At 55.5% G+C, this 17,825-nt stretch overlaps 1 protein-coding gene across 1 annotated transcript in view; it reads right to left on the bottom strand.

Moving 5' to 3' along the window:
* Positions 1-1,788: 1,788 nt before the first annotated feature.
* Positions 1,789-17,825, bottom strand: part of LOC144733952 (LIM domain transcription factor LMO4.1-like) — a 47,325-nt gene continuing 31,288 nt past the window's right edge. Inside the window, exons 3-5 of the mRNA XM_078615983.1 lie at positions 12,732-12,828; positions 8,241-8,420; positions 1,789-3,222 (exon numbers count right to left, since the gene is read on the bottom strand). Of these exons, the coding sequence (XP_078472109.1) occupies positions 3,214-3,222; positions 8,241-8,420; positions 12,732-12,828 (286 nt within the window). The 3' untranslated portion in view covers positions 1,789-3,213. The remainder of the gene's footprint in view (positions 3,223-8,240; positions 8,421-12,731; positions 12,829-17,825) is intronic.

The following is a 17,825-nucleotide window of genomic DNA, read 5'->3' as shown; positions in this document are numbered from 1 at the left end:
TCCTGTCCATTGTAGCTACTCCCAGTGTGATCGGTGTAGTTAGCCTGGTGGTCCACCACCATAGGCTGTTATCTGGTGAAGGGGCAGTTACCCCTTTGTGTTGGTGTTATTAAACGTGTTGCCTCCAAAAAGTACATCTGCGACTCAGTTGAATCCACTACACTTTCAAAGATGCGCGAGTGAGCGGCTCAGCCGTGCCTCATCTCAGGCTCAGTTCACGGAAACGCTGAGCGTGGTTGGGACCATGGCTCAGAGCCGGCTCAAGTTGAGCATAGCTCTGAGGGCTCACTTGAACCGTAGCCGAGCCTGAGATAATAATTATACACGGGGGCTTTGGGTGTGAGAGACGTCTCTGAGCCGAGGGCAAGATAAGAGGTTAGAGTAGTACTGGAGCCTTGCATACCTTTAGTTCTCAATTTTAAAAATGTGCAATGTTAATAACTACACAGGGTTTGATGAAACAAAGCGAGTTGTACTTACGTGCCCGTGCTTAATTTGTATTCTCGATGATTTACCTTCTAACACAATCTGGCCTTATCTCGCACCCCCAGGGGGTGCAGCGTGCTGAACTCCAGGTTAAGGAGAAGAACCACTGACTTAGGGCGTGCAGAGATGGAGGGAGCGTGGCCAATGTACATCGTCACGGGTTTCACGCCGACGAGCGACATTTACGTGCACTCTGGCAAATGTTTTGAATCCCTTTGCGTCTCAGTGGAGGAGTTCTCTCGCCACACCGTCACAGGGTTTAACCAGGCGAACGACTGGGAGAGGCGTTGTCGGAACGAGATGCAGAATCAATGAACAATAAACTTGTTGAGGTCAAGTGCCCACCCAGGGCTAGGCCTGGCTCGCCTGGTTACCCTGCCCGGGTAGCCGCGCATCCCTGGACAAGGGATTCTGAGAGACTGGGGTAAAAGCCCAAGCCAGTCATTGTCATGCTCATCAAAGGAATGTAAATAGCTCGTGAATTCATGCATCGGCAGTCCTGTTATTAGCGAGGCTTTCCTGCAGAGCGGGCATCTTCGTTACAATCATCGTCATCATACCAGATTGATGTCAAAGCAAAATTGACCTCCTTCAATCACGAATTGATCTCACAGCCGCCCAGGGGCATATGTCACTCACGTACGTACACACACGCGCGCGCACGGTGGACGAAGTGGTGGGCTCAGTGCGCACGGGAAAAAGGAGGCCCCCGTCTTGGATCGGACGCAAAACAATGCGACGTGTCAACGTTGAAATCGCACGCAAGCGCCGCAGGGGGACAACCTGCGGGCAAGCTTCGTCGGTTACCCCTCGCAGGATCGTCCCCTCCCGGGGGCTCTGCGCCTGCTCTCATCAACGACGCCCGGGCACAGAGGGGGTGGGGGGGGGGGGGCGACCGTGCGACCGCCCGCCAAGTTGCTTTACGTTCCATCCAACGCGTTTGGGCACGGCGGTGGAGAGCGTTGTCTGACGACGGCACGCAGCGTGGTGTTGGGGGGGGGGGGGGTTGTCGTCCGTCCGGGTGAGCGGTGCTCCGGCCGTGCCCACCGGGCGCGAGAGTGACGAGGCGCTGTTTCTCGGTCCCGACGGCTGCGTTGCAGCCGCTCGTCGAACTTTGGGGGGGGGCATTCACTCCTCACTGCTGCGTTGGTGCCGTCCCCCACCATCTCCCCCCCCCCTCTCCACAACGCCGATCGGCACCGCACGGCCACGCGAAGGCGGCCGGCGAGTGAGCGGCGAGTCCGCACCGCGGCCACCCTCCCGTCAGGGTTTGCGAATAAACGAGACGGGGGGAGGCACCAAGACGTCGGAGTTTACGTGACTTTATTCACCAAGCTACTAAAATGCAATTGCTATATATACATTTTTTTTCAGAGTGCGACACTTAATTGTAAGAAAATGTAAATAATTTAGCGATTCCTTTTTTAATAAACCTGTACATCACGAATACCTATAAACCAGAATCCATTTTACAAGTAATGCAGGAAGAGGAACGGTAATACACGAGTCAACGGAGGGGACGGCCTCTCTCTCTCTTCCTCCTCCTCACTCTCTCCGAGATCCTCACTCTCCTCCTCCTCCTCACTCTCCTGAGCAACGAGTGGCGAGCGACGTTCCGGCGGCAGGCCGGTCCCACACCCCCCCCCCCCCTCGCTCCTCGTGGGGGGGACCGCCGGGGCCCCTGCTGGCTCCCACCGCCGGCGGCCCCCCCAACATTCCGCGTCGCCCTCTCTCCTGCACCAGGCGGGCCTCGCTGTGCAAATTATTACTTATTTTTTTTACAAAATACAAACCGGGTTCCAACCCCCCCCCCCCACCTCCCCTCGTTACATCTTGAAATGCTGGTGACAGGCCTGTCCCACCCGGGAGTGACACGGGAGAGGGAAGCGTACAACAATAATAATAAGTCGCCATCGGCTACTAATGTCGTGTGCAGGGGTGGGTGGGGGGTCCAGTTCCTATGAGACGAACGGGGGGCGCGCGCCCTCAAAGCGAGGAGGAGCGGCGGGCACGGTCGTCCGAGCCCCCCCCCCCCCCTCTGCGTCGCTTCCCCCAACACCCCCTGGTGTCGTGGAGCGGGCAGGCGGGCAGGCGGGCGGGCGGGCGGGCGGGCGAGCGGGCGAGCGGGCGAGCGGGCGGGCCCTTGCAGGGAGAGGACCTTCGCGAAGGTCGTCAACGCGGCACTGGACAGCGACGCGGTTTAACAAACAAAAATGTGGGAACAGCGCAACACCCAGAAAGCCCCCGGTATTCCGAATCGCACGGACACAGGCCCCCCCCGCCGAGTCGGCCACCAGGGACAAGCCGACGACCTGGGAACCGAGTCTCATTATTGCCTCTCCCCCCAAAACCAACCCCCCCCCCCCCCCATAGCCGCTACTAACTCTATATAGCCAACGGGCGGCGGACAAGGGAGCTTAGCAAAATCTTTTAATTAGCATTAATTAGCTTAATTGGCAGCAGATCTGAGCGCATTCCTGCGCCCGGGCTCTTTGAGAGGCGAGTGGTGGGCGGTGTTGGGGGGGAGGGGGGTTGTGGGAGGCGGTGGCTTGCAGGCGGCCCCCCCGGAGCGCGGATAATGAGCCCCGTGGGGGGGGGGGGGGCGGAGGAGGAGGCCCGGCCCCCCGCCTCCCCACTCATGGGAACGCCGCGCGGCGCCGCGGAGCCGCTAATTAAATCGTTTCAGGCTTGAATGAAGGCACCTGGGCGGTATTATTGCAGATCCCTTCAGCAGACCTGCAGAAGAAAAAGGCGAAATAAGAGTCTCGCGTTAATGAATAATTAGCGAGGCGTTTGAGTGTTCGAGGCAGAGTTGAGAGGGGGGGGGGGCGGTGACAGGGCCGGCCAAAGGGAGAATGTATTTAAAGTTGAGCTGGTCAAGGCAGCCCACGATACGGGCTTAGACTAATGGGTAATTTAAAACGCCTGTTTTCACAAACAGCCTTTCACTGCGGCACAAAGCCCTAATGGCCATCATTTGGTGCAAAAGTGGCCCAATTAAATGAAAAAATGTCCCAAGTCCCGCTTACGGCCAACCGCTGATTAAGTTGTTCGTGGAATTTCTGATTAGCCCGCTCTGCCAAACGTCGTCTGAAACCTTAACAAGCTGTAGTCCGGTGCAGCGATTTTTTTTTTGTATTACTACAAAGCAAAGTCTTCAGCGGGCGTTCCCCACAAACACAGCCGCAACGCGGTTCAACACTGCGGCCCCGCTCTGCGCGTCGCTTTGCTCACCCCGCGTTCCCTCCCGAAGCTTATGGACAACTCCACACCGCCGTGAGAAACAACGAGCGCCCACGCACGGTAACCCGTTGCTTCCGGCGCAATGGGTTTAGCGCGTCAGCATTTGAATCAAACGCCAACCCCCCCCCCCCCCCGGTTGCACCAGCGGCACCGTCGATCGGTGCTGAGCATTGACGGGTTCACGGCTGCGGTGCTCATGAGGCTCGAGCGCTCCAAACGACTGAAGCTGAGCGGCGAACTCCTCGGGATGAGCGAGCGGCCACGGGACTCGTGTATCACCGTTCCTCTTCCTGCATTACTTGTAAAATGGATTCTGGTTTATAGGTATTCGTGATGTATTAAAAAAGGAATCGCTAAACTAGTTACTTTTTCTTCCGATTAAACTCGCCCCCACGGGACAGCCCGGCTTAGGGTTGTCGCACAGCAGGCCAATCGAAACCCGGTCGGTTAAAAGCGTCGACTTTTTATTTGTGCTCGATGCGCGCTAAAGGGCCCCCCCCCCTTTTCGCAACCGAGGAGCGCTCGCTTGCACTTGGCGTGCGCCCCCTCACACCTCATCACGTCGCCGAGCGTCTTCACGAGACACCGAACCCGGGTGGGGGAGGGGCCGCCGGGCGGCGTTTAACCAGCGGCCGTGTCGCCGCGAGCACGCAACCGAGAGTGAGACGGCGGTACTTTAAAACAAACGGTGTCACATCGAGCGACGTGAGAAGAGCGACTCGCACTCGAGCCTCCCCCCCCCCCCCCCCACGGGGGTGCAACGGTGCCGTCTCGCTCACTTGCAGCCTTCACCACACCGTCACGACGACGACGATGGCGACGACGATGGCGACGACGATGCTCACCATCATCTCTCGACCCCCGAAAAAGGTCAATCTGACCGAAGCGGCGCTTGCAGCCGGAGCCAGGGGGTGCTCGCCACCTGCCGCATGCCGAGGGCCGGTGGCAAGCGGCACCGAGCCCCCCCCTCCACCCGCCCCGGCAGCGGAGTCCTCGATCGTGCCAGGAGCGTGAATTACGCGCGGGATTACGAGGCGGTGCGGATTTCCAGCTCCCTCTCGCTCTCGCCCTCCTCCCTCTAACGAGCCGACGCTCTTCCTTTTGAGTCCGGATTTAGCTGCAATTTAAAGTTGACCTCTCGCGCAAATGTCAGAGCTCCACCGATTTCATAGCCCAAATAATTTGGCATTCACAAGGACAGGAATTTTGTTTTCCGTAGCCCTTGAGCTGTGTTTGTTAATATTTCTGCCATGTTTACGCTGTGCATGCATGCATCGGGTATGCGATAACGATCGTTATCGAAGGCAGCTCTGCCTTCGACACGACCAAGTGGGTTCTGGGGAGATTTACGCCATCTCCACGCCGCTGGGTGACCAGGGAGCTGGGATAACAACCCACAAGGGCCGTCCATGATGGGGTGCGGGGCTCGGGGCAAAACCCACCGCGTGCGTGACCGACGCCTTCAAACTGAAGTGGAAGTGTTACATCTGATGGCGTGACGTCGAAGTGCGGGGGCCCCCCCAAAGAGCGGGGGACCGGGCGGTCGCCCCGATTTGTCGTACCCTCGGGACGGCTACGGGCGCTCAATCCCCACCGAGACAAGATAGGCTGGGAGGAGCCGGACACCGGCGCTCTGGACGGTCTGCGTTGGGGTCACGGCCCAAAGGTCACGAGCGCGTGGCAAATTCCTCATTCCTATGCCGAGGGCGAGTCGATCCGTAGGGCAACCGCTGTTGGCGTCCCCACGTGGCGGTGTTCTTTTTATCGACTCTGCAGGGATTGAGAGTCGAAAGCAGGATGTGTACTCGTGACCTTCCGATTGCGAACCGCTCGCTCTCCTGCCGGCACTTGAGAAAACCACTCTGAGGACTAAAACACGTGCCACGCGTCACACCGTCCGTCTGCGTATAAACTCGGCAGAGGGGACATCGACTCGCCACGAAGTGGCACATGCTGAGTAAGCGCGGGCGAACGAAAAGGCTTTTTTTTTTTACTCTTGAACGTAGTGATGCGCCCGGCGCGTGTAACTGCCGAAGCAAGGCTCTTCCGAAGTTCTGGTGTTGCGATGGAAGAGGCTCGTTTTAAAATTATGATTGTTATTTTTCAACTGTTATGAACTTCACGAAGAGCAAAATGAGTGCCAGGAGTGCCGAGGGTTTCTTCGCTCGTAATTGGCGGTGGGGTTTGTATAAACGTCGCGTGGCGAGCTTCATCTCTTCGCTCACTCGCCAGTTGGATGCAAGGGTTCTGTAGGAAGTGAAGTCTTTTTTTTATGCGGTCTCTTCAGTTGCGCACCTCCGAAAAAGTAAATGTAGCAAACTCTTTTTGCTTAACGCTCGCTCTTGTTTGCATCGATCGCACCCCTTGCAGGCTTGCGCAGCTTCTCACCAATTCCCTGTAATCTGCACCGTTTACAACGACGGCCACCGTGGGCACATCCGAGATGGCTTTCCCTCCTCTCCAGTTCAAGCCGTCTTTTCCCCAAATTTAGATCTCCGATTGTTTTGGGGGTTTTGTTTAACTGGGACGGACCTAGACAAGAGAATATAATCGTTGGACTTCCGCTTAAGACTTTCATGGCCGCGTCTCTTTTCACGCAATCTCAATTTAGCCGGTCCCTTGTTGATAAAAAAAAAGAATAATTTTCCACATTTTCTGCGTGGTTTTCATTGCAGTCACTGGTCTACGAGTTCCACTTTCACCGACAAAAACAGATTCCCCCCTCAAAGGAGGACAATCCAGGCACACTCTGTGGTATCTCCACGCGGCTGTCATTTACAGAATCCGGTTGCCTGTGCAGGCAAAGCGGGAGAAATTCCTGCCCCTTATCGCACTCGACCACGGCGTTCGTTAGGCCCTCACATTCCCACAGTTTGATTTCCGAAATATCTCGTGAACTATTTATATTTGGTGTGAGAGAGAAGTAATGGGGTATTTAATCCTTAAAATCGAGCTGTTTCTACCTTTTTTTGTAAATAGAAGAGCGATTGAGGTCTGGATGCAACAGTTGATGAAGCCTTTCATTGCTGCGTAAACATTTAATAAACAAATCGGACTCGTTTATAATTGGAACAGCTGGTTGTGCTCCTCTAATGATGTTCACGATTATTCCATCTGGTGCAGTGTGAGCTTCTGCTTTTTCCACGCGGCAGAGGGAGATGGTTTACACCTTTCCCATGTGGTGGTACCCGGTGGCATGGCAACCTCGTTCTGCGGGGGTTACCAATTCAAGTATCTTTTTGTGCACGGCTCAAATTGGTAACAAACAAAAAATCCCTCTGCTATTTTTACAATTCTGAGTCCAGCTTGGGGGGGGCGGGGGAGATTGCCTCGGCCCCATGATGAAAAAATAAGTACCACCTTGCGGAAGAAATAAAAGCAGTTGTCCCTATGGATAGACTTGTGCCCCTGCCACGGGAACGTGGAACTTCCACCATGGCTCAGGGGGTGTAAAGTAGTAGATGAGTGCCAATGACCCCCTTGTGCTTATTTGAGCAGCGGCGAGATGAGCTAATTCCCTGATGTGTCATCAAGTTGCACATCTCTTGACCGAGCGTCGTGCATTCCTCTCAACTCGGCCACTGGATACGGTACACGACCCTTACCCAGAAACACTCCCAACCTCGTCACGTAACGAACGCTAAGCGGGGTTGAGCCTGGATAGCACGAAGATTGGCAACCCCGGCACTTAGCAGCGTAGTGAAGGATGATCGAAAACCCCCCACAACCTGCACAACGTGGGGAGGCCCCCCGTGAGAGTGATGAGTCACTGGGGGGGGGGGGGGGTGAGTGCCCCGTGAGTGAGATGGGTCACTGGGGGGGAGGGTGAGTGTCCCGTGAGTGAGATGGGGGTCACAGAGGGAGGGGGAGGGGGGTGAGTGTCCCGTGAGTGTGATGGGTCACTGGGGGGGGGTGAGTGTCCCGTTAGTGAGATGGGTCACTGGGGGGGGAGGGTGAGTGTCCCGTGAGTGAGATGGGGGTCACAGAGGGAGGGGGGAGGGGGGGTGAGTGTCCCGTGAGTGTGATGGGTCACTGGGGGGGGGGGGGGGTGAGTGTCCCGTGAGTGTTATGGGTCACTGGGGGGGGGGGTGAGTGTCCCGTGAGTGAGATGGGTCACTGGGGGGGAGGGTGAGTGTCTCGTGATTGAGATGGGTCACTGGGGGGGGGGGGGGGGGTGAGTGTCCCGTGAGTGAGATGGGTCACTGGGGGGGAGGGTGAGTGTCTCGTGATTGAGATGGGTCACTAGGGGGGAGGGTGAGTGTCCCGTGAGTGAGATGGGTCACTGCGGGGGGGGGGGGGGGTGTCCCGTGAGTGTGATGGGTCACTGGGGGGGGGGGGGGGGTGAGTGTCCCGTGGGGGGTCACAGGGGGGGGGTGGGGGGGGGGTGAGTGTCCCGTGAGAGTGATGGGTCACTGGGGGGGGGTGAGTGTCCCATGAGTGAGATGGGGGTCACTGGGGTGGTGAGTGTCCCGTGAGTGTGACGCGTCACCGGTGTGGTGAGCTGACCGCACCTTCTGGTCGGGGAGAAGCGATGCGGAGGGCAGCGGGGGTAGGTGGGTGCCCAGGTGCGGCGTGGCCCCCGGGGGCAGCGCCCCGCCGGGGTGGTCGTGCTCGCAGAAGAGGCGCCCATTCAGGTAGTGGAACCGGTCCCCGGGCAGCAGGCGCGTCCGGCACACGGCGCAGGTGAAACACTGCCACCACGTATGAGTCGGGGGGGGGGGGTGGACAATGGATACTGGCATCGGCAATAACGCAGGACAACGGAGACGGGGGGGGGGGAGTGTTTGGCGTTTGTTAAATCGGCACGGGGATAATTTAGGAATGCCGGCGGAGAGGAGCGGCGAGCAGGAATTTCGCTAGGAGTGGGTCGGGCCTGTCGTGAGTTGGTGGCGCCGCGACCCGGCTTTCAAGCGCCGAGATTAATTTTTGTTTCAGCAGGGGAGGAACTTGGCGAAACGAGGATAGTCCCAGGGTGAGAAGCAAGAGGAGCTTTGCGCGGCGTGGGCTGTTTATACTTCGCCAGAGATGGAAATTCCACATTCCCATGGAACTGTCCAGTCTCACTATCGGTTGATCGCTCTGGCCCTTTAACAAAGCGGTATTCATGTTCTAAGCCTGTGAGACCTGACAGGCTGAATCGACCCCTGACCCAGATGTTTGGGGCGTCGCGGTGGCGAGATTTTAACTACCTCCGCCTGGTACACGGGAGGTCGTCGGTTCGACCCCGACGTCTGTATATTTGGAGTTTGCATGTTCTCCCCGTGGTCGTGTTAATTTTCCTCCGGGTCCTCCCTCGCAGTCGCGCCATCACCGATCTTTGTCGCCTGCAGGCAAAGGCGCTGCCAGAGTCTAGGCGCGATGTGAAGACGCTGCGGGCCGATTGCCGTTGACGCGTCCGCCGGTAGCGCAGACCGGACGAGTTTCAGGGCCTGCAGGTGGAAGTTGCAGGTTTCGGTGGACGTCAGCGGTGTCATCGCCTATCGACCTCGTGCTGCAGAGGAACTCCACGTGTCCTGACGTCGGGTTGACGCTGCAGGTGTCCGTAAGTGCTCACGGTGGAGCAGACCGGACGAGCCATTGTCCGGTCGCCATCACGGCCGCCCCTGACCTCTCCTGGTTCAGCAGGAAGTTCCGTGACCAGCACCAGCGCTAAAGGGCCTCTACGCGAGCCACAGGTGTTAAGGTCAGCTCTGGAGGTGACCTCGGCCGTTGGGGTTCCGCGGAATGCGTGACTGTGACGTAATTGCAAGAAAGCTGGCCTTGAGCAGAGGCAGGGGGAGATTTCGAGAAGTGGGTTTTTTTCCACGTTCGCGATCGCCATCTCGCCGGCCTTTGTCATACGCATCCTCTCCCAAACATCGAGTTGGCAAAACACCGCTGCCTGGTCTATCGCCAGATCCAGACTGCGGTGCTGCAGGTTGTGATGAGAGTAGAGATGGCGCGTCTGTGGAAAGCGCAGAATAGTGGTGTCGAAAGACTTCACCTCGGGCTACAGGGCGTGGGGGCCACAGTGGGTCCCAGCCACCGGTGGGGCCCCAGCCACCGGGTGGGCCACCGCCACTGGGGGGTCCCCAGCCTTCGGGACGGATTTTTGAGGCAAGGTTCCAGTCAAAAGTGTCCAAGATCTTGCGACGTCCTTCCCATCAAAATCGCACCTCGAGCGTCGTCGGAAGCATCGTCATCGTCGCCGTCAGCACGGATTACCTCCAGATCCTCCGTCGCCGGAAGCACGTTGTCCTCAACTGAGCAACCTACAATTGGCTCAAGCAGCATTAGCAAGTGCTGGCAAGCAGAGGTGACTTGCCAGCAGACGTATTTGACTTGTGTCACAAAACACGCAGCGTGTGACGCTGCCATTTAGAAACAAAGGGCGGAGCGGTGGCGCAGTGGTTAGCGCGCCGCGCTAGGAAACATTGCTCAATTCCCGGCCATGGCCAACAACAACGGCGAGCGGTAACGGGACCGGTCTTTCCTCCCCTCCGCTCCCCTCTCCTTCACAAACCCACACTGACCAGTGTGGTGAAGTATGGCTAAACAACCCCATGACCAACACGCCACGGAGAGGCCTTCACATAGCGGTGGATTAACAAGGGCTTATATTATTCAGACTGTAGTGCGGTGTGCTTTCAGTCGGAGGCATTGTTTGTTTATATTCTTATTGTCATTATGGTGCGCATTTTCGGCATACTTGCATTGGCGCGTGTGATTAATTGGCTTGTGGCAGTCGACCGGTGAATCTGACAAGGTATTTCAGTAACGACGACGCAGGAATGCAATGCCCTCTTTGTTACACAGCAGACGGCATTGTGGGACAGCGTGTAGTTTAAACGCGGCAGCACCGTTCAGGCATTAATCTCATTAGTTTCATTTTCTCAGAAGCGGCCTGAATGGAGCGAAGGGAAGAAGGGAATTCAACGCCCGCATAAGAATGTCGCGATAGCAGGTCACAGGTCGCAGGTCACGGGTCGCAGGTCACGGGTCGCAGGTCGCGGGTCGCAGGTCGCAGGTCACAGGTCGCAGGTCACGGGTCGCAGGTCACGGGTCGCAGGTCGCGCCGACTCAGGGGGACAATTCCAGCGCCGCCGAGATCCTGGCCACGGGCGTCTCTCTACCGCAGGGCGGTTCATCACGGCCCGTGCCGCCTCGGCTCCCTGAGCGACGTATCGAGAGACAAGTTTGAGCGTGTCGACCGCTCCCCTTCACCGGAGCCGCCGGGGCTCTCTCCTGCGCTGCCGGGGCCGTTCGTCCCATCGGCCGCCGCTGCCCCCTAAAACCTCATCAAGCCGATCCACTGGTGTGCCGCTCGTGGTGCGGCCCTGCCCTGAGCGCAAAGCTCCCCACCCCGCCCCCCCGCATCGCAACGCTCCCCGCACAACCACCTTGCCGCGTAAAACCTTCATTCGTTACGCAGAATTATTACCGTTGTCCTATCTTCTTGGCAATGTTTTTTTTTAATTGTGTAAGGACACGAGGCCGGTACAAGGCACCACGCCGCTGGCTCAGTGCACCAAGCCGTGGGGGGGCGAGGACTATCGACGTTTCAGAGCCATACTTAGGTGGGGGTGGTGGTATCCAATCTTCTCATCTTGTATAGATGTATGAAGCGCCTTACTCCAAGGTGCTTTACAACAATTAGTAGAATTGTACATGACGTGATAGCGGTTGAGATAGAGAGGGGGGGTTGTTATTACAAGGGGTTGTGTAGCTATTAGCTCTGGCGACAGGAAAACAGGCTGGAGTGGGGAAGGAAGGGTTGGGTTAGTGATAGGGGAAGGGGTAGTGATAGGGGTCGTGGTCTCCATCATTATCAGCAGCCTATCTTATCGGCTGCTGAATGAAAGCCACCTGTGTTGCCAAGTGCCCTTGGGTTCCCATACACAAGGGCACTTGATTGAACGAACGGCTGCGATTTCCCGATTTCGTGAATTCTGAATCTGAATCTTGATTTATCCTGGAGAAATCCGATGAACTGTGAAGCTCTTTTCCGCAGGTGTCCGGCACTGAGAGTCCGCCGTTCCAGGCTTCGAGCGATTCCACGTGGCGCGGTTGGTGCGAGCCCGGCCGCACGGCACAAGCAGTCCATCACACCGGGGTTACACACGTTCGGCCATCGCCACTGCCGCCGCTACTGCCTGTGACCCATTCGATGGTGGGGGCTGGGGGCACCCTTCAGGATCCCCCCAAAACCACACACTCTTTGGTGCTGTGGGGCAGCAGCAGCAACAGCAGCAGCAACAGCAGCAGCAACAGCACCAGCAACAACAGCAGCAACAACAGCAGCAGCAACAGCGGAGCTAATAATAATCGCCTTGCTGCGTGTCGTCATTCGATGTACCTTTCGAGATTTAAGGTAACCCGCAGGACATTGCGGTTGACGTTTTCATTGCAAATGCTTGCAGACGTTCCTCCGCCTCGGCTGCGAGAGTCCAAGCTGTCGCAGCCGCACACGGCACTGACAACGTTTTTGGCAGCCCCCAACATAAACTAAACAATTTTTATTTTACGAGGTAAGAAGGCCCACCGAGCTACAGAGCTCTTTCTCAGAAGTGAACTCTAAACGAACAATTGGCAAAACGGCTCTCTACGTGTTTGCTGTGTGCTCTCTGTGCTTGCTGTGCTTTTGTGTGCTCGCCGTGTATTTGCAGGGTGCTCACTGTCTACTTGCTGTATGCTCTCTGTGCTTGCTGTGCTCTCTGCGGCGCTGTGATCTCTCTGAGTACTTTCCGTGCTGCGTCGCGCCCTTGTGCGGAGTGATGCCCGTGTGGGGTGCCCTCTCCGTGTGCGGTGCCCTCTCCGTGACCGGAGTGATGCCCATGTGAGGTGCCCTCTCCGTGTGCGGTGCCCTCTCCGTGACCGGAGTGATGCCCATGTGTGGTGCCCTCTCCGTGTGCGGTGCCCTCTCCGTGTGCGGAGTGATGCCCATGTGAGGTGCCCTCTCCGTGTGCGGTGCCCTCTCCGTGTGCGGAGTGAAGCCCATGTGCGGTGCGCGCTCCGTGCTGCACCTTGAGGTGGTAGACGCTGCCCTGTGCGCGCATGACGAGCTCGCTGGCGGGGATGGAGACGCTGCACGCGCTGCACGCACCGCTGTGCCCAAACATCCTGCACGAGAGAGAGAGGGAGGGAGAAAGAATCAGCAGCCAGCCGCCATGGAGAGAGAACGAACGAGCAGTTCGCCGCCATCGAGAGAGAACGAGCGGGGGGGGGGGGGGGCTTCGCAGCGTACACCGAACAGAGCGGTGTCGCAGCGGCGGGCCAGGGGGGGGGATGAACGTAGCCGGGGGCAACGACACGCGGCGGTGAACATCGAGGCCACGGAGACACCACGAGAAACGGACCTTCAGCCAATCCCATGCCGAGAAGAGATCCAAAACCATAGACGAATTAAAAACAAAAAACGCAAGCGTGTTTTATATATATATACGCCCAGCTTGTAAAAGCGAGGTACACGTCGGACGAGAGACGGAGCCGGGAGATGTAAAACGGGGTAACACGCGGTGGGGGGGGGGGTGGTTAGGGAAGAACGGAACGCCACGTCGTTGTTTAATAAGTGGCAACGTTGTTGTCTACAGGAATCGTCGATTACAATCTGTCACCAACAATACCTCAAACGAGCTGCATCACTAATCCGTGAGCACTCATTTCCATTATACCAACTCACCCAATGAATTTTTGCTCAACGACAATCACGATAACAATGACACTCAAGCTTCATTACCGACACAACAAACCTCAATACAATTTAGGATAGGCCCCATTTTCACCAACCGCCAGACAGGTTAACCATATCAAACTAATCTAACCTGCCGATCACAACCAATCATCAACCAGGCCGTCCACTCGCATTGTTAAACCGATTCACCTGCATGGCAAGGCTGCCCGTGTCGCCTCGCGGCGACATCGCCAACTGCTTCTGGCATTGTCAACTTTTTCCTCGATTTTAAACATTTCTCCGTCGCTTTTGCATGCAAAATAAAACAATCGCCACATTTGCCCACGACGTGACGACTTGGTTCGATGGGCCCTGTCGGGTGGTGGAGGGTTATAGTTCAAAACATTGGCATTATACCTACGCGACGATCGCACACGAAGTGAACCCGTAACAAATCGTATTATCGGTCGCGAAAGCCCGCACGTGATATGTGTCAAAGCGGCAGTGTAAGGATTCCTGAGTGTTTCAGAAGAGGGCGGCACTCGGGCAACACCCAGGCTTCCGAACCGCTGCAAGTTAAAGGACATTCAATTGTCAAGAATCATAATATTCATTTGTGCTGCAAGAAACCGACGAGCAATGAAGTTCTTTTTCACGAATGTCCAACAACAAACTCTAAGTATATAAAAGAGAAGCTACAATTGTAAATGTTGTGGGTTTACTCTTCAGCACGCAACGGTGTGCTTAAGTAGTAAAAAATGTGAACGTTTTGTTTACGTGACAACCCTTATTAGTTGGCGGTGTCGAGTAGTGGGTGGGTTAACGACACATTTATATTCACGCGAGATATCAAATGCGCTTCTGCGGCCGTCTGGAACGCTCTTCCTCCTTCCGATATTAGGAGGCCACCGGGGCTACGCACTTTTCAATCATCTACAGTGAGGGAAAAATGTATTTGATCCCCTGCTGATTTTGTACGTTTGCCCACTGACAAAGAAATCATCAGTCTATAATTTTAATGGTAGGTTTATTTGAACAATGAGAGAGAATAACAACAACAAAATCCAGAAAAACGCATGTCAAAAATGTTATAAATTGATTTGCATTTTAATGAGAGAAATAAGTATTTGACCCCTCTGCAAAACATGACTTAGTACTTGGTGGCAAAACCCTTGTTGGCAATCACAGAGGTCAGACGTTTCTTGTAGTTGGCCACCAGGTTTGCACATATCTCAGGAGGGATTTTGTCTCACTCCTCTTTGCATATCTTCTCCAAGTCATTAAGATTTCGAGGCTGACGTTTGGCAACTCGAACCTTCAGCTCCCTCCACAGATTTTCTATGGGATTAAGGTCTGGAGACTGGCTAGGCCACTCCAGGACCTTAATGTGCTTCTTCTTGAGCCACTCCTTTGTTGCCTTGGCCGTGTGTTTTGGGTCATTGTCATGCTGGAATACCCATCCATGACCCATTTTCAATGCTCTGGCTGAGGGAAGGAGGTTCTCACCCACGATTTGACGGTACATGGCCCCGTCCATCGTCCCTTTGATGTGGTGAAGTTGTCCTGTCCCCTTAGCAGAAAAACACCCCTAAAGCATAATGTTTCCACCTCCATGTTTGACGGTGGGGATGGTGTTCTTGGGGTCATAGGCAGCATTCCTCCTGCTCCAAACACAGCGAGTTGAATTGATGCCAAAAAGCTCCATTTTGGTCTGATCTGACCACAACACTTTCACCCAGTTGTCCTCTGAATCATTCAGATGTTAATTGGCAAACTTCAGGCGGGCATGTATATGTGCTTTCTTGAGCAGGGGGACCTTGTGTGCACTGCAGGATTTCAGTCCTTCACGGCGTAGTGTGTTACCAACTGTTTTCTTGGTGACTATGGTCCCAGCTGCCTTGAGATCATTGACAAGATCCTCCCGTGTAGTTCTGGGCTGATTCCTCATCGTTCTCATGATCATTGCAACTCCACGAGGTGAGATCTTGCATGGAGCCCCAGGCCGAGGGAGATTGACAGTTATTTTGTGTTTCTTCCATTTGCGAATAATCGCACCAACTGTTGTCACCTTCTCACCAAGCTGCTTGGCGATGGTCTTGTAGCCCATTCCAGCCTTGTGTAGGTCTACAACCTTGTCCCTGACATCCTTGGAGAGCTCTTTGGTCTTGGCCATGGTGGAGAGTTTGGAATCTGATTGATTGATTGCTTCTGTGAACAGGTGTCTTTTATTCAGGTAACAAGCTGAGATTATGAGCACTCCCTTTAAGAGTGTGCTCCTAATCTCAGCTCGTTACCTGTATAAAAGACACCTGGGAGCCAGAAATCTTTCTGATTGAGAGGGGGTCAAATACTTATTTCCCTCATTTAAATGCGAATCAATTTATAACATTTTTGACATGCGTTTTTCTGGATTTTGTTGTTGTTACTCTGTCTCTCACTGTGCAAATAAACCTACCATTAAAATTATAGACTGATCATTCCTTTGTCTGTGGGCAAACATACAAATCAGCAGGGGATCAAATACTTTTTTCCCTCACTGTAAATGTAAAACTCATCTCTTTAGATCCGCTCGTCGTCGTTGTTGTGTTTAGCTGGTTGTGAAGAGGTCCTCGCAGTCAATGCCGCACAAGCCCTCAGACCTCACCGCTGCCTCCACAGACATTAGAAAGTCGACACTTGACCTTCAAGACTTTGTAAAAGAAAAAACGATATTTCATTTTACCAGGTAAAGCCCACTTGAGTTATAAGAAGCAAGTGCCCCAAAAGGCCTTGACTACGTGGCAGCAGACGCCACCTCTGAGAACAGATCCAACTTTTATGAAATGAGCGGTAAAACCCCACTCGCCCCCCCCCCCCACCACTCTCCAATCGTCAACGTAGCCGTAGGGTTTTTTTCATTCATTTACTGAAAAACCAGGCGCCCCCCCCAACTTCCAAAGCGTGTGAGAGGAGTTCCCCCCCCCCTCCCACCCCCCCGTGGGGTTAATAACAAAGCAGACGCGAGAGGCAATGCCCCGGGGGAGCGCCCCCACGTCACCACCTGCACCTGCGCTCGCGACGCTCGATAGACGCCGCCGATCGAGCGAAATCCACGAGGTGGCCGATCTGACCGATCGCGCAGGTGGCACTCACGGGGGATGTATGGAGTCGCATCACTGAGGCCACGGGTGGACAAGGGAGCCCCCCCCTCCCACCCCGTGCGTCCGATCCCGGCGAAGATCCCGTCGCAAATCTCGCTACGTCCTCCCCTCGTGGCTTCACGGCTCGCGTGGGGATCTCTCTGCTGCTTAGAGGGGGAGCAGTGCTTTCACTATTTAAACAAAACTTTGTTTGATTTTACGTGCTAAGGCTCACTAAGCTATGTAGCTGCTTTTCAGATGTGGCCTGGCTGTCACAAATTATCGCTCGACGAAGCAGCTAACTGCACGTTGGTTCTAAATGCGGAGGGAACAACCCGGAGGACCCGGAGAAAAATCCACGTGGAGAGAGATATGCAAACTCCAAATATACAGGTCTCAGGGATTAGGATCGAACCCACGACCTCCTGCATACCAGGCGAGGAAGATAACATCTCGCCACCGCGGCACCCTATCATTCCATACACAGCTCCAACGCGCGCGCTGCAAGCGCAAGAATCGACGCGAATCCACGACTGCGGATCTCGCGAGACACAGCCCCCTACTCGGGACACTCGGCACGAGCGCTCACCTGGTGTTCTGCCTGCGACGAGTCGAGCTCTCGCGTGAAAGTTCACCGCTCAAGTGCCACGTCGTGCGTACGCGAATCTCCCACACTGGTCCAGCACAACTCCTCCCCCCTCCACCTCCGCGTGGAAGTCAAATGAGAGGCGGTGGGGAAAAGTCACCGCTGCCGCCGCCGCCGCCGCCACCGCCACCTCCACATCGGCGAGCGCGCGCTCTCGTCGCTATCTTCCCCGGATTGCGTTTCGCGACGTGACGCGCGAGCTGATAAGCGACAGCCATATTCCCAGACGCCGGCGCTAATACGCAAAAACGCCATTAGGATAAAGCGATTACAGGCGCGCTCTGCTCGATAAATCGAGCCGACGCGCGCGCAAGGAGACGCAGCGACAGAGAGAGGATCCCTCGTTGGTTCGCGGAGGGGGGGGGGGGTAAATCACAAACCGCGACGTTCCACTTAGCCTAAAATCGGTTTCAGTCGCTGCCCAAAGGGCATTATCTTCGTTACGATTAAAGCGACGAGTGGCCGACGATGAGGATCTCCCCGCCAAACTGCAAATCGGCTGCAGCGCCCAAGCATCCCAGATCATCGCAGGCCAGAAAAAAACACGCGTCTCGCCTTACCACGACGTGACGTGTTCACGTGTTCCCGACAGATTTGAGCAGTTAAGAGAGCAGCAACGCTCTCGTGTTTTGTCTCAACACACGACTTTGTGATTGGAGCATAACAGACTCTCTAGCTTCTC

This window comes from Lampetra planeri, chromosome 49, assembly GCF_965212315.1.
Source record: "Lampetra planeri chromosome 49, kcLamPlan1.2.h2, whole genome shotgun sequence".
Classification (NCBI taxonomy): Eukaryota; Metazoa; Chordata; class Hyperoartia; order Petromyzontiformes; family Petromyzontidae; genus Lampetra; species Lampetra planeri.
The sequence above is the reverse complement of the archived record's forward strand: the minus strand, read 5'-3'. Positions and strand labels throughout refer to the sequence as shown.